The sequence below is a fragment of the Amblyomma mixtum genome, chromosome 5, assembly GCF_055824585.1.
Source record: "Amblyomma mixtum isolate Tamu chromosome 5, ASM5582458v1, whole genome shotgun sequence".
Classification (NCBI taxonomy): Eukaryota; Metazoa; Arthropoda; class Arachnida; order Ixodida; family Ixodidae; genus Amblyomma; species Amblyomma mixtum.
In genome coordinates, this window is record NC_143016.1 from 119,083,924 (window position 1) to 119,099,778 (window position 15,855).

At 46.2% G+C, this 15,855-nt stretch overlaps 1 protein-coding gene across 1 annotated transcript in view; it reads right to left on the reverse strand.

Moving 5' to 3' along the window:
* Nucleotides 1-15,855, reverse strand: part of LOC149343481 (transmembrane 9 superfamily member 2-like) — a 50,253-nt gene that overhangs the window by 25,128 nt on the left and 9,270 nt on the right. The window contains exons 2-6 of the mRNA XM_089545939.1: nucleotides 14,000-14,067; nucleotides 13,151-13,244; nucleotides 10,361-10,618; nucleotides 7,585-7,730; nucleotides 4,586-4,703 (exon numbers count right to left, since the gene is read on the reverse strand). Of these exons, the coding sequence (XP_089402065.1) occupies nucleotides 4,586-4,703; nucleotides 7,585-7,730; nucleotides 10,361-10,618; nucleotides 13,151-13,244; nucleotides 14,000-14,067 (684 nt within the window). The remainder of the gene's footprint in view (nucleotides 1-4,585; nucleotides 4,704-7,584; nucleotides 7,731-10,360; nucleotides 10,619-13,150; nucleotides 13,245-13,999; nucleotides 14,068-15,855) is intronic.

The window sequence follows — 15,855 nt, forward strand, 5'->3', positions numbered from 1 at the left end:
CGTAATGGAAGATACCTCTGAAACTGAAGAGGAACTCAAAAATAAGGTGATTTCTGAGGTCTTTGAAAAACACCTTGGTGTCTCAACGTCTTCCATTGCCCGTATACATAGAATAGGAAAAGCAAACAACTCAAACCGTCCTGTAATCGCATTCTTTCAAGATTTTAATGAAAAAAAGGCCCTGTATGCAAATGTTAGTAAACTTAAAGGTTCGGCTTTTTCCATACAAAATGATTATTCTAAGGAGACACTAAGAAAACGAAAATTGCTCTGGGAATCTTGCAAAGCCAAAAGGAAGGATGGAAAGAAGGCTTATCTCGTTCATGACAAGCTCAAAATCGGCAACAGCACGTACGCTTGGAACGATTCAACTGAACAACGGATTAGCCTTTCTCCTCTCCCTTCTAGTAAGTCTGATTGACAGACCACCTTAGATAACCCAGCTCTTTGTGACCTTGTTATCTTAAACATAAATGCCCAAAGCATAGTGAACAAGGCAACTTCCCTTGAGATCGCTCTGTTTACTCATAGCCCTGATATAGTTGTTATTACCGAGACTTGGCTTCACTGTGATATCACTAATGATTGCATCTTTCCTCCACCATACACTGTATTTAGGCGTGATAGGGCGTCACGAGGAGGTGGCGTAGCCATTTTACTAAAACCGAATGTTTCCGCTATAGTTCTAAATTCACTAGAAAACCATGAAAGCCTTGCTCTGAAAATCACGTATCGTGGCTACACTTTCATCTTATGTGCACTGTATAGGCCCCCTAATTCAGACCTCGACTATATGCATAAGCTGCAGGATTTTTTGTTCAACTACAGGAATAATAATTTGATTCTTGCAGGGGATTTCAATCTACCATTCATAAACTGGTCTAACGAAAACCTTGGGTGCTCTGAACATGCTGACGCTATCTATGATATAATGTTATCCCACGACCTTCAGCAAATAGTCACCGAACCAACTAGAATACATGGTTCTACTGAGTCAATCTTAGATTTAGTATTCATAAACCGCTCTTTTTGTGATTACACAGTATCTGTTCATGACGGGATATCTGATCACAAGTTAGTAGTCGCATCTTTACCTGTAGTCCATGGACGTATAGAAAAAGCAAAGCATAAGAACGTAAAAGATTATTCAAAAGTACTAGATGAATCCACCCTTGATTACTTAGAATTGGCTTATGAAAGCTTTGAGGGAACCAGTGTCACACAGTTATGGAACACGTTCAAGGAACACTGTAAATATTGTATCAAGAACTTCATACCCGATAAGAAGAAGCGCTTAAAGAAAGCAAATCCCTGGATAAATCGGCACATCATTCACCTAAAACGAAGGCTTAAACGGCTGAAGAAAGCTAAGAACGCCAGTTCTAGTCAGTTAGCTATTTTAGCAGAAGAGCTTTCTTCTAGCATTAAATCAGCAAAAAAACATTATTTTACAGAAAGTCTTCCACAATTTATACGAAATGATCCCCATAAATTTTGGGATCACCTTCGAACTTCCCACAAGCAAATAAACCAAATCACTGTGCATAACAACGTGATTACGTGCCCTCAATCGATTGCGACGCATTTCAATGCCTACTTTCATTCTGTGTTTTCTAAAGAAAGTGCCAATGAACATGTATTTGACCTTCCGCCTGAAGAATCAATCACTGTATCCTACGAAGGCGTTGTTGAATCCCTACTCCGGTTAGATACTAAAAGTTCACATGGTCCAGACGACATACCAAACGCCTTCTTACGCCGTTATGCTGAATCATTAGCTCATTTCTTAACAAAAATTTTCTGTTTATCTTTATCGTCTTTTTCATTGCCCCCCGACTGGCTAACAGCCAGAGTTGTGCCTGTGCATAAAAAGGGGGACCGCGCGTGTTTAGGCAATTACCGTCCGATTTCTTTGACGAGTACCTGTTGCAAACTAATCGAACACATTATCGCTAACCACATACTTGAAATATTAAACTCTAAAGGATGCTTGTCTCCATTTCAACACGGCTTCAGGAAAGGTTTTTCAACTGTCACGCAGTTGGTTACTGCTATCCATAACTTTAGTTCCATATTAGATAAATCTGGACAACTAGACATAATTTTTTTAGACTTCAGCAAAGCGTTTGATAAAGTCCCCCATAATAAACTTCTTGAAAAACTGAAATTAATAGGCGTGCCCTTGACCTTAGTAAACTGGATTGCTTCCTACCTACAAAATCGAACACAGTTTGTGGATATTGGTGGCATCTCTTCCACGTTACTTCCAGTGACATCTGGCGTCCCCCAAGGAAGTGTACTAGGTCCACTGTTATTTTTAGTCAATGTAAACGACATTGTGTGTTCCGTTGATAGAAATGTTAAAATTGGTTTATTTGCCGATGACTGCATGCTGTACACCCCAATAAGTTCTGTGGCTGACCAGATATTGTTGAATGATGCTTTCCGCGAAATTGTGGCCTGGTGTGACAGATCAGGAATGGTCTTCAATTCTGATAAGACTGTGGTTTTGCGCATGACAAGAAAGAAACAACCTATCCACTTTAGTTACTCTGCTTGCGGCACTACTATCTCGGAAGTAGAAAAATACAAATATTTAGGCGTTTTAATAGATTCACAGCTTAACTGGAGTGACCATATTGATTACATCTGTTCATCTGCGTTAAAAAAACTTGGATTTTTGAAACACAAGCTCAAAGGAGCACCCAGTCACGTTAAGCTATTAGCATATAACTCCCTTATTCGGCCCAAACTTGAGTATGCGGCTATAGTGTGGGATCCGTACACCAAAAAAGATATAGCAAAAATAGAAAACGTACAAAGGCGGGCTGTGCGCTTCATTTACAATAAATTCAAGAGAACTGATTCCCCATCTGCTTTAATGGCCTCCAACGAAATTAAACCTCTTCATATCAGACGGAAAATTGCTCGATTAATGTTTCTTCATTCACTCATCCAGGGAAAGTTTGGAATTTCTTCTTCCCCTTATGTTACACCTTCGACTACACGAAAAACCCGTCACCAACATTCCCATGCCCTAACACCATATTTTGCAAAAACAAACTCGTTTAAATACTCTTACTTTCCGCGCACAATAAACGATTGGAATGCACTGCCCGAACAGATTGTATCAAGTGATAATTTTGAAAATAATCTTAGAAATGAATTCTTGCGTGCAGATTGATGTGTAATGTATTTCCTTTGAATTGTGTATTTCCTCATTTGTGTAATGTGTAAACCTTTTGCCTATGTAATAACTTATGGCGCTTGTAATTATGTCTTATCTGCCCTTCCTGCTTGGACCACATGAGGTCTGCAGTATTATGTAAATAAAAAAAAAATAAATCTAAATGAAAATACTCTCACGATTGTGCAATTGGTTGAGTTGCATTTGTTTCAAGGTAAGGGTGTCTTTCGGTGCTTTTGCCATTGAAATAGATTTTTTTCATTTTTTACAATTGGTTAGTTTTGGGGTCGACCCATATTCCGGTTTTTCACGGTAAGCTTTCAGAAAGGCAGCACGCACCTCTATAAGCAATAACCTGCCTCTGGCGAGCAACAATTACTGCGCAAGGTGGTACAAAAAAAAAATGGCTGAGGCTTAGCTTAGGTTAAGCCTAGTCAGATGCGAAGCATATTGTCGCCGAGTTGCATATCGAGCACGCCGCTTGGCTAGACGTTCTTCACGCTCTTCATCAGTCTCTGTAGCACGCCGCAACTTTTGCTTCTCATTCCAATGAGCAGCCCTGTCTCCATGAGGCATCTCTATCCCGTGTACGCCTAGCAGAGGCAGGCGCACTCCCTTGTATACCGCCGCTCCAGCATCACGTGTTCACTACAGCGCACCTAGCGGCAGAAGCAGGAAACACATTGGTCGCGACGCCTCGCGCGGCGGCGCGAGCTGGGCCCCCGTTTCTCATCTGCTGTGACGTCACGCACCACGTGGTCATCCTTGGTCGCGACGCCTCGCGCGACGGCGCCAGTTCGGCCCCTGTTTTTCATCTGCTGTGACGTCACGCATCACGTGGTATGACATGGAGGTCACGAAAGGTCAATGGTAACGACACCGCCGCGCTCGAGGAGCTGGGTTGGGCTATTTTAGTGTGCTTCGCATAAAAAAAAAGAGAGAGAGAGAAAGAGGGAGACCCCTAGTAATTTTCATGTTTGAGAGAGAAGAAAACAAGAAGAAGACAATGTAATCCTGATAAGATGACAATTTAGTTACTCGTCGCCTGCTGTCAAGCAGATGAACAGCAAAAAAGTAATGCAGCATCGGTAATTGTTGGGGGGGGGGGCAATAACATAGGCACATTCTCAAATATCAGCTACAGAAGACCATATCCTGAGGTCAAGTTTTGCAACTGCTACGATTTGAGACTTCCGGCGTACATGCGTCATCATTACAGCATTTGCAACACAGCAGAAAATAGGCTTCTCTTACACCTCACTGCTGGGACAGCACGAAGCACTCACAAGGTAGAAAACGAGCATCATGCACTCGTTTCTGTTAGCTCAGTCTTCCCGCCTTTCACTCAGTTTCTTCCCGCATTCGCAAGGGGCAGTGACGAAGGGAAGTGAGACTCACCACAAAGGTGACACTGTAAGTGTAGGTGATGTTGAAGGCTGCATCTTTATCCTTGAGACTCAAGGTGAGATGCTCCGTGGAGTCACACATCGGCCTGTCGTCATTCTTGTGCTTGATGCTGCGCACAGTCAACAATAATTACACAGACTAAGTATGCTTAGCAGGCATAAGTACCAAAGAGTTTTTGCCCACAGAGCTAGCTCCGAAAATTTGTTTGTTATACTTTCTCGAATAAGGTAATTATCAACCTTTACGTCCCCTAACAGCACAAGGCATTTGACACACACCGCAGTCGACAACACCAGGGAATTTGACCATTTAGTGCACTTTCCCCCATGCACTGCAACAGAGTACTACAGTAGTCGAGCTGTCTCAAGGTTTCCCTCTACACAAACGTGGTTACCAATGTCAGGAGCCAAACCTGCAAACAGTTCAACAGCACCATGCCATAGCGACTAAGCTAACCGAGATGGAAATCTGCTTTCTGGGCATTAAATTCCCGCATGGGGAAATTTGCTCGAACTGAGGAGCAAGCTGAATGAAAATGAAGCAAACGCTGCCAGAAAGTCCAAAAGCCGTCCATCTCGTGGACCATTATAGACTCACTAAACAGCATTGCAAATGTCAACAATAAACTAGTCATCTTCAGACTACATTAAAACCACATTAATTTGAACTTCAAGGGAGTGGAAAAAGCTACCGAATTATCTGAATGTCCAATCATCCAATGGCCCCCCCAAAAACTGCCAAAAACTATTCAAGCGAAAGTAAAGTTCATCTGTTGAAAACCTGGGGCAGTGGTCATCTCCTTTAAACTGCACAACAATGATGATAATTTGCCACTCCGTCAATTGTTTTAATTCGTGCACGCTATCGGGAATGTCGGAAGCAGGACCGCTCCATAACGATAATGGTCTCTACGGATTCTTTCAGTGTGTGACATAGTAGTGCTGGAGCTTCTGCGCACGTGGCATCGCATCGAGATGGCTTCAGAACACCAACGGCAAACAGCATGTGATGACCGCTGAGTTTTGGTGCACAGTTAACCTTGGATATAATGAAGTTGAGAAAAGTCCGCGATTTTTCGTTACATCCAGGTTTTCGTTACATGCAGTTTTCGCCAGAAGACCCAAAAGGGCAATGCAGAACGGAAACCAAATTAAGAAATAAATGCAGGTGAAATCACCTTGAACATGTTTACAGAGAAGCCGATTATTCGATGTCTGATAGCGCGACTGCCGCGACAGCCACCGCCACCTCCGCCACGGCTTGCGCAACGCCACTACGAGTGGGGTAGGGAGAGGGGGAAAGAGCGCGCAGTCGCGTCGGCGCCGTAGACCGGCCGACGGCCGCGGAGGCATATTCTTTCCATATGTTCCGTCTTTGTTTTGGCCGCCGCTGTTGCCCCACGAAATGGACTCTTCACCTTGCGTCACTGGCGCTCTCCCCCGTCCCTGCTCCTGAGTCCTGACGTGCGAGAGCTACTGGTGCCAGAATTACGCGAGAAACCACGCAGCGGCGATGGACACGCCCCGCTCATGCCGTTCCGTTTTTGCTATGTCCTATAATTTTTCACTGCTTTTGAGCATGAACTCTTGTTGACTACGCGGTATGGCATTCCAACAGTGCAATGGAGATGTGCCTGACGGACGCTTTGCCTCAACTGTGGTCGCTCGTTGCGATCGTTGACGCTCCTCTCATGTCAGTTCGTGCTTTATCATCGTGAAACTTTTCAGCCAAATTTTCAGCACAAGCTAACAGACAGTCGGCCAGGCGAGTTCATTATATCAAGGTCAACCGCCACTACACGTTTGTTACATGGAGGTCTCAGATACACGCGCTTCAATGGGGGCAGCGTTGGGGAATTCAAAAACTTCGTTATAGCGCCAAGCCAATCATCATTCTAAACAGCGCACAGCTCAAGTCTCTGCTGGCTGCCTGATATGAGTGGCCGATAGCTGCCACCGTGATCGTCGGCTGACGTCAAAGCTCCGAAAACGAAACTATGCAGCCCGGACGGGGTTCAGCCAATCGTACACACGCCTGCCAGAGAAGTGTGAAAAATGACGAAGGGCGCAAGGGAAACTAATATGCTGTTCAGGCCTGCAAAGGAATATATTTGGAAGGTCACTTGTCAAGCAGGTCGCCCTCGACACGACGCCCCTTTGGGAGCCCACCCGAATTACTAACAGATTCCAGAACTACGGTGTCCGAATAAACAAGCTTCCAATGCCATGGACTTACATGGGCGTTTGGCGAGACGCAAACAGTCCAAATTAACGGGGATTAAAATAAGGTGGCTTTACCACAGAAGCTCAAAACACAAGAGAGTTGGGTAATGCAGTTGCCCGAGCTGAAACAGCGGTACATTAATGACTATACATATGCCACGGCCATGTTCACCAGCACTGCCCCACATACGACTCAGCTAACCCTCTGAAAGCATTCATGCCCATACTGGCTCTCAGGGAGGCAAGAATGGACAACCCTTCTTAACTGCAAGATGCGTTTCCACTACTTAGACCATGAGAATGTTTTCCAAAGTGGCAAAACATGCAGGCACAAGAAAAACACATTGAATAAACAGTACACTGTCCTCAAGACAAGATAAAAGAGTGATGATAGCCAAACATGAAAACCCACTTCTCGTGATCTTTTCCTTGCAATCCTGTCGCCGCTTGCACGCAACAATTAGGACACCACGGAGCATTAGTTCATAGCTGCACCAGAATGCGTTAGATCTCACAAGAACACTGATGTCAGTGAAAAGAAAATGCAAGGAGAGATACGACTGCAGAAGAACACAGAGCAAAAGGTGCAACGCATCTGGCATAACACGTGGCAAAAACGAATCGCCATATACTAATGCCTCGCTACGCAGAAAAGCAACATGTCGGACGTCCTGTAATACAAATTCCAGGCCATCACTGAATGTGACTGCTATCTAAAGGTTAGAGTCCCGATGGTCATGGTGTACTGTACATGCATGCATAACTGACCTCCGGGGCTGCACTTTGACGGAGATGATGCGACCGCCCTCCTCGATGAAGGAGCTGCCCCAGGACTCCCGCTCGCTCTTGTGGTACGAGATGGTCAGGTCCACGTGGTTGAACAGGTAGAACGTCTCTGGCTTGGAGAATTCAGACTGCACCACATATGAAGGGAAAGAAAGACAAAACAAGCGCTTTAAAGGACCACACAGCCAGGCACATAGGATGAAAGAACACACAAAAACATTCAATGCCATACAACGGATACAAATCATGTTTTCCAACGAATACTCTCAATTGACTGGGTCTTTCAAACCTTTCGGGCTTTGCTTGAAAGGTTATACACAGCTCATGACAAGGGCCAAATAAATTACTCTTGTAGCTGACCTAATGTAAACTTCAAATCAACTGGTCAGGATGTGGATTTCACTTAGATGAACTGCAAGCTGATTACTGAGACAGACAGTAGCAGATAAGAGGACTGGTTTGGTTTGGTTTATGGGGTTTAACGTCCCAAAGCGACTCAGGCTATGAGAGACGCCGTAGTGGAGGGCCCCGGAAATTTCGACCGCCTGGGGTTCTTTAACGTGCACTGACATCGCACAGTACACGGGCCTCTAGAATTTCTCCTCCAAAGAAATTCAGCCGCCGCAGCCGGGATCGAACCCGCGGCTTTCGGGTCAGCAGCCGAGCACCACAACCACTGAGCCACCGCGGCGGCTTCGATAAGAGGACTGACAGCCAGATAATCTCGCAGCTAAAGGCCGGGATACATGCGACGTTTTTTTCGACGACATTCGCGCGGCAGAAAACGACGCGGCGGCGCGACGCCCGGCTGGAGATACATGGAGCGTTGAAGCGGCGGCGCGCCGCCGCGCATCCCTCGACGCGAAAGCAAATGTGATCAACAAGTGGCAAACACCACTGTGCAAGGAGGTCTGTGAGAACAGCGACGCTGACCATTCTGTTAAAATCAGGAAAGTTTCACTTCGACACCATTGTACAGATTTTAGCACGCGCGCTTAAGTATCTATAAAGATTTGCGTGCTCGAATGCATGCCGTCGCGTACCTTTGGACGCCCGCTCAGCCGCGGACACCAGCGGCTGCGGTTTTCTTCGACACATTCGCTTCAGGGAGGGAGCGCAGGCATTCCGATCCAAGATTCGGCCGTGTACTCCAAAAAAAGCGACATTTCAAGCCTGATGAAGCATTTATTTTCACGACAATAACATTTCCGTGCCAAAAACACTGCGTAGCTCGACGGCCGCGGCGGCCATGTTGGCGGCGGCAGGCAGAGGACCGGAAAAGCGGGCTTGTTGCGCTGCTATTGGCTCGCTTCAGCCGCCGCTTCCGGTCTCATCGGACGCCGCGCGTCAAAATCTAGCCGGTCCTGATCGGCGGCGGCGGGCGTTTTTTTCGACGCCGGGCGTCAAATCTGCGCCGTCGGGCGAAAATCGACGACTCGCCGCGGTAAAAACGCTCCATGTATTCCGGCCTTAAGAGTTGACAGTCAAAGGATTTGCACTATGACCCCGTAGAAGCTTGCACAAGCAAGCCAGACCGATTAAAATGGGAACTAAAGGGAAGGTTACGTGATACCAAACCACATGAGCTGATGTACAGCAAGAGACAGTAAAAGGAGCTGCCGCTTTGAAAATAGTTACCGCCAGGGCACACGTTTTCTCCTATCATCTGTGACGCAATCATAACATAATATCCACTCACTCCAATGCTTCACACCCTTTGAACAAAAAAGGAAGACCAACCCGCAAGGCTGGACAGCCAAAAGCAAGAAGACTAACCACTTTCCAAAACAGACAGGCTGGTGTAGAAAGCATAAAATGCTTCCCACATAAGCGCATGCATAAAACCTGTCCTTTTCCCATTCACTGCTTAAACCACCTGCTACCAATATGCCTGCCGCACTGCAGTGAAGCACCTGCTCATGAGAGGAATATGCACTGCAACAAGCAGCCACAGCCCCACTGCTACAGAAGTACGGGCACAGACATTTATGTAAAGTTTACAGGACGAGCAAAGAAAGAAAGATGTTTTCACCGCAGACGTTGCTTCCCTGCAGTGTCCTGCATGAGTGCAGTTTCCCCACACGAGTGCCATAAACTGTGAATTTTCCCTTTCATAACCTCCGAGGATGAACTGAAAGCCTCATATTTTCTTCTTCTTCCTCAAGTGCACCGATTAAGTTTGCCTTCAGGAACAAACACAAACACATTAAGACAGAAGACAGCTGTAATGACTCCGACGGCTTCTCAAAAACGAGACATCATATTTAAGGAACATCAGTACCATTCCCATGAATCCCGCACGCACCCAGTCCGGGCAGGGTGCAAATATACATTGGCTGCAGTTTCCCCACTCTTCTAACGAGCCCACACCTTTAGCTCTCTTTGAAACAAAGATTTTCAGCCAAGCCCTTGTCCCTCTCACTTGATGACACTGCATATATGAGTCCTCATTCTCCTATGTTGCCAATCACATATATATGCTTCAAATAAAAAAATCTAACACATATTGAACAATTATTCCCTTTATACTCCATTAGAAAAAAAACATGGATCAGATCCGCCCAGTTCCAAGCCTCACATGAACAACCAAGCAGTAAATGTGTCACTGATGAAAAACCAAGCAGTATATGCGTCAGTGATGAACAACCAAGCAGTATATGCGTCACTGATGAACAACCAAGCAGTATATGCGTCACTGATGAACAACCAAGCTGCATATGCGTCACTGATGAACTGATGAAGTGGAAGAAGGACCCACCGTGACACTGCACAGACCCCGTGGCTGGCTGTTGCGGTAGGTGAAGCACCCCATGGGGAAGCCCATGGAGCAGTACTGCTTGTCCGTGTCGATCAGGTAGCACCAGGTGACCGGCATGTTGTCCACAATCCAGTGGTGCCGGTACTGCTTCATCATGCCCTTCTTGAGCTGCTCGAGGCGCGCCGCCGAACCGGGGATGTCTGGCCCATACCGACGCGTGCACAGCTTGGCACAGGACTTGTTCACCATGAAGTCGATCTGCGCACACCAGGACAACACCTTCCACTCACCACAAGCCGCTTCCAACTCCCAAGCAGGCGCATCTCCCTCTGACACAAGTGGGAGGGGAGGTGGAACGGTTGCCCTCACAAAGGATTGCCTTCAAATGCGCAATATTATCCGGCGAAAGATTCTAGTTTCTGGTTAAACTCCACTACTGCTGAAAGCGCATCACCAGGCATCAAGGAGCACTAACATAGGGCTAACATACACTTCTACCAACATGCTTTAAACTTGCACTCAGACCTTAATGTTAACAACCATAACTAACCCACATCGCCTTGTATTTGGTGCTTGGTTTATTGGTTGATTGGGGTTTAACGTCCCAAAGCAAAGCAACTCAGGCTATGAGGGATGCTGTAGTGAAGGGCTCCGGAAATTTCGACCACCTGGGGTTCTTCAACGTGCACTGACATCGCACAGCACACGGGCCTCTAGAATTTCACCTCCATCGAAATTCAGCCGCCGCGGCCGGGATCGAACCCGCGTCTTTCGGGCCAGCAGCCGAGCGCCGTAACCGCTGAGCCACCACGGCGGGGCAGAGTATTTGGGGAATTATGGCCCAACCTGCCAAGGCGCCATTAACCCCCAACTACTACTACTACCAAGACTGCCTGGAGTTTATTTATTAATTTATCCATTTATTCATTTATTACCCATAAAGGCCCTCCAGAAGACGGTATTACATTTGGGGGGGGGGGGGGGGGCAATACAGCCATTAATAAACGCGATACATTTCAGCAAAAAGTTCAATACAACAAAAAATTACGTTAAACATAAGGCATACCACGAAAAGGAAAAATGAACACAAAAAAACAGCAAATTTTACACAGTTCCATCACAGCAAAAAAGCTCTTGGAATTTTTTGATGTCAGTTCCTGTGGCGATGACCGATGGTAAATGATAGTACGAGAACACTAAACCTATGTATGTGAACACTAAAATTTGCAATGCATCAGTATTCCTGGTGCAATCATTATTGTTTGCATATGAATGGGAAAAACTGACAAGGGATACGGCATCAAGCAAGACAGATTAAAAAATACGCCTTTAAAAAGCAAACCAAAAAACAGCTGTTCGAACAACCTCGCAGCATGACTAAAAAGCCACTTCTCAAGAATAGTTCTGCCTCACCTGTTTCCGAGGCCCAGTGCATTTGGCCGAAGCACAATATTTTGTTTCACCCCATTAGAGACTGTGCATTCTAGTTTTTGCTGCACGCTACTCACACATTCTTGTGCTCCTCCTATGCATTATATAGTCAAACTGCTTCCTTTGTGCTTGGCGCATGATGGCCTGAGTTGCCTATGTGCCATAAAACACAACACGCTTCCTTTGGGAGGGATAGTCTTGACAAACACCATGCGATGAACTGCCAGTATGATGAAAATGTTCACAAAGCACACATCTCTTGAACAATCCAGAATTTTCCAATGCACACTACAAGACAAAATCACACGCTAACAAAAAGTCAACTTTAAAATGTAATGAACGCTTCAATTACGTCTCAACAACTATATTTGTAATTGCAACAAATTTGCCAATGATGCAGTTTCTCAGCCAACCTCAAATTTACTTCATTTTTAATTAACAATAAGGCTTTCATTCATTAATGCACCCCCTCAATTTTGAATGGCTTTATTTTTTACAGTTACTCTGCAATGTCAGAATAAGCCTCGCTTACCTGCTAGAATTGCAGTTGACTGCAGCATGTACCATCTTTGCCAGCAGTAACCATGCTGTACGGTTCATTTCTCACCCTTATAGCGGTGCCATTAAGCTTTTCAACGTTCATGAGGTCTTTAAAGAAAGGTAAAGACAAGGGCTCTCCTTAGTTTACAAAGATTGAGCGGTGGCAGCATCCGCCTCGCAAGCGGGAGGTCTGGTGTTCGATCCCCAGTGCTGTTGGATATCCACCCCACCTTCAGTAGACAAAAAAAGGGCCACCATGGGCCAAGGTTCACTGAAGCTCAGCCGTCCCTCACAGAGAGATTTTCCATCAAGGGAAGGTGAGGTGACTCAAGGCCCTTTTCCAAGCATTTCGCCCCAGAAGAGCCAAGCACCAGGCCAAAGGAGATGTCGTGTCCATTAGAAAACCAGTGGGTACCCCTGCTGCACTGGAACCCCGCATCTCCTGAATGCGAGACAGACGGTCTACTACAAGACCACCACCCCGGTCAGACCCGAAGCTGTCAGGATTCAGAGCTTGAGGGGTGGCGCAAGTGCTCCACCACGACTGAGATGCAAACCATGCAGCCTGGTTACTTTTGGCACAGACAGCAACAAAACAGCGGTACAAAAAAATGAAGAAACAAAAAAAAAATGAATAAATAAAAGCCATGACCATTAAAAGCACCATGGGGCTAATCGTGCAACGTACTGTCGCGGGTGACCCCGTCAGTGGGCTAATTCTGTGTTAATAAGAAAACTTTTGAGCAAAGCAGTGGTACCACGTAGATGCAATTACAAAAGGGAAAAAAAGGAGATGAGCGAAGGAGCCAGGAGACATACCAGGTATGGTGACAGGCGGATCCTCTCGCCGAACACCACCTGCCCCAGGTTCTCGGCTGGAGACGTCGTCACATTGGTCGAGCAGAAGTCGAAGCTGCTTACACATAAACACAAAAAGGAATTGACAGACACTTAGTTGGCCAGACACGCTGAACTATGCAAACAGAATACACTTTCAGGATGACGCTTCTCCATTTGATGCTTTTCCTTTTCACCACATCCCACTGCCTGAAAGCTGCACCAATTAATTTCGCTTTACTGTGGCTAGCTTATATGGTTTGCTAATGACATCATGCTTTTACACGTGTTGCATTACACACCTTTCGCCTTGATTGGCACACTGCATTGGACCGGCCAACGACACCCCATCGCTGAAGTGATCTGCTGATGCGCGCTCACTTTCGGTGCCGCTTTCTCTTTTTCCTCACTTGGGGACGTGTCACTATGCCCCAAAGCAAACCTCCGCCGATGCACATTTTCCCTCTTGCCTCTCAACGCGGGGCAGTTCTTGTGCTCGACTCGCTACAAGAGCTGGAGGCTTGACTTGGTGGCCACGCAGACACGCATGCCAGCATTTTTGCCTGATGGCACTCTGACTGCTTGTGCATTACAAAGACCAAAGCATCAGGGCACCATGCCAACAATAGAAGCAAAACAATTGCAGCATCAACACAATCCAGATTACATCTTTTGGACTGTAATGTGCAGAGCATATGTATTTAAGTGTCCCGTGCAAAATGATGGTATCCTGTGTGTATGTTTTCTGAGTGGGCCGTCCACTCGTGCCCCTCTAGACGTGCACACACCAACAGCATCCCCCCTTACTTAGAATTAACCAAATATACTCACTGGTTGTACTCGTATGGGATGACCGACTCGTCAGAGTCTAGCCTGTTGACAAAGAGGTCGATCTTTGTCTGGAACGAAAGAGGAGGATAAAATAAGAAAAAAAAAAGCCTGAGAAGTGCTTGACATTAAGCAATGCAGCAACATGGCTGCCGGCTTCAGCTGCCTAGACGGGGTAGGCACAGATTCTCCCCCAATGCTGGGGCTTAAGCACAAGCCACACATGCCACTTCTATTTAAAAACAGTAAAACCGAACACTAAAAAAAGGCAGCAAGAGATAAGAGAAAAGTTCGACCAGGATCTCCGTGTGCCTGCACACGTGCTGCAAGCCAGTAAGCCACCCTGTAACACATGAATAGTCAACGTGCATACCGTATTTCATCCTGTCTCCCAAATGAGATGCACATGCTGCCTCACATACACGTCACACAAAGGAAGCAAGGCATTGCAGTCTGCAATTCTACACCTGCAAGTACAGCATGCCTCATAAGCCAATGCTTTGTGCGACTCGGTCACCTGCTACTCGTGCCAGCATTTCAGAATGCCTCCAAGCAAACAAGACCCGATGCTCGACGCTTCCCAAACACAAGTCGCCCCCATGACAGCATATGACAAGACAGATGATTTCTTACACAAGAAAAGCAGCAAACATAGTCTGCAGTAAAGAAGCAGGGCCTTTCAAAAGTCTGTGACGCCACATCTTTCATGTGCATGCATGAAAAGGCTTTCTTAGTTACTAAGTGTGAACACAACACAGGGAAGTGGGCTGCATGGCAGAGACAACTGCTAATGTGTTGGTGCTGTTAGGAAAATCTCTCCATGCCATGAATCATGCATCCTGCCATTCCTTTTGGAAATATCATATGAACAGTGTCGTTATTCATATAACTAGTTTGTTATATTTGCTCCTAGCTCACTCCATTCTGTTTGCATGCAAATTATAGATTGACTAAGAGCCTCTGCAATCAGGAACTAGCTACAAACTGCATAATACCATTCCAGCCATTAACACAGTGATGGTTTAATGGCTGGTTTATGGGGTTCAACGTCACATATCAACTCAGGGACGCCTTAGAGGAGGGCTCCGGAAATTTCGACCACCTGGGGTTCTTTAACGTGCACTGACATCGCACGGCACACGGGCCTTTCGGGTCAGCAGCCGAGCACCATAACCACTGAGCCACCATGGCCATTGCCACAGTGACGATAATAAATAACAGGTAAGGCATGATAGGTATATCACGACACTGTAGACATCCGGTTGTGACTCAGAATACTGTAGAACTCAACGTGTACTAACTGAAATCCTCGAACAAGGCGTAACTCCTTTGCTCTCTGAAGCAAAAGTTATGACATAGTGAACAGTTAAATCTGACCGCCCCAGTAAATATTGATAACCTTGGAAATACCATTATATAACAGGTCGCCTTCGAGGCCTGTTGCGCCTAAACTGGAGTTCCATGCACAGAGCTTGGTTTGGTTTGGTTTATGGGGTTTAACGTCCCAAAACGACTGAGGCTATGAGAGACGCCGTAGTGGAGGGCTCCGGAAATTTCGACCACCTGGGGTTCTTTAACGTGCACTGACATCGCACAGTACACGAGCCTCTAGAATTTCACATGCAACGAAATTCGACCACCGCGGCCGGGATCGAACCCACGTCTTTCAGGTCAGCAGCCGAGCACCATAACCACTGAACCACTGCAGCGGCCTCAAGCAACAGAGCTACCACTATGAAATGGTGCATGGCAGCAGTTTTAGGCATGATCTCCAGTCCGCTTGTCATTACTGGCTATTAACCACAAAGTTTAAGAGAACGCTCCACCCGAAATATCACCCACCCAATTTTCGGGGCGAA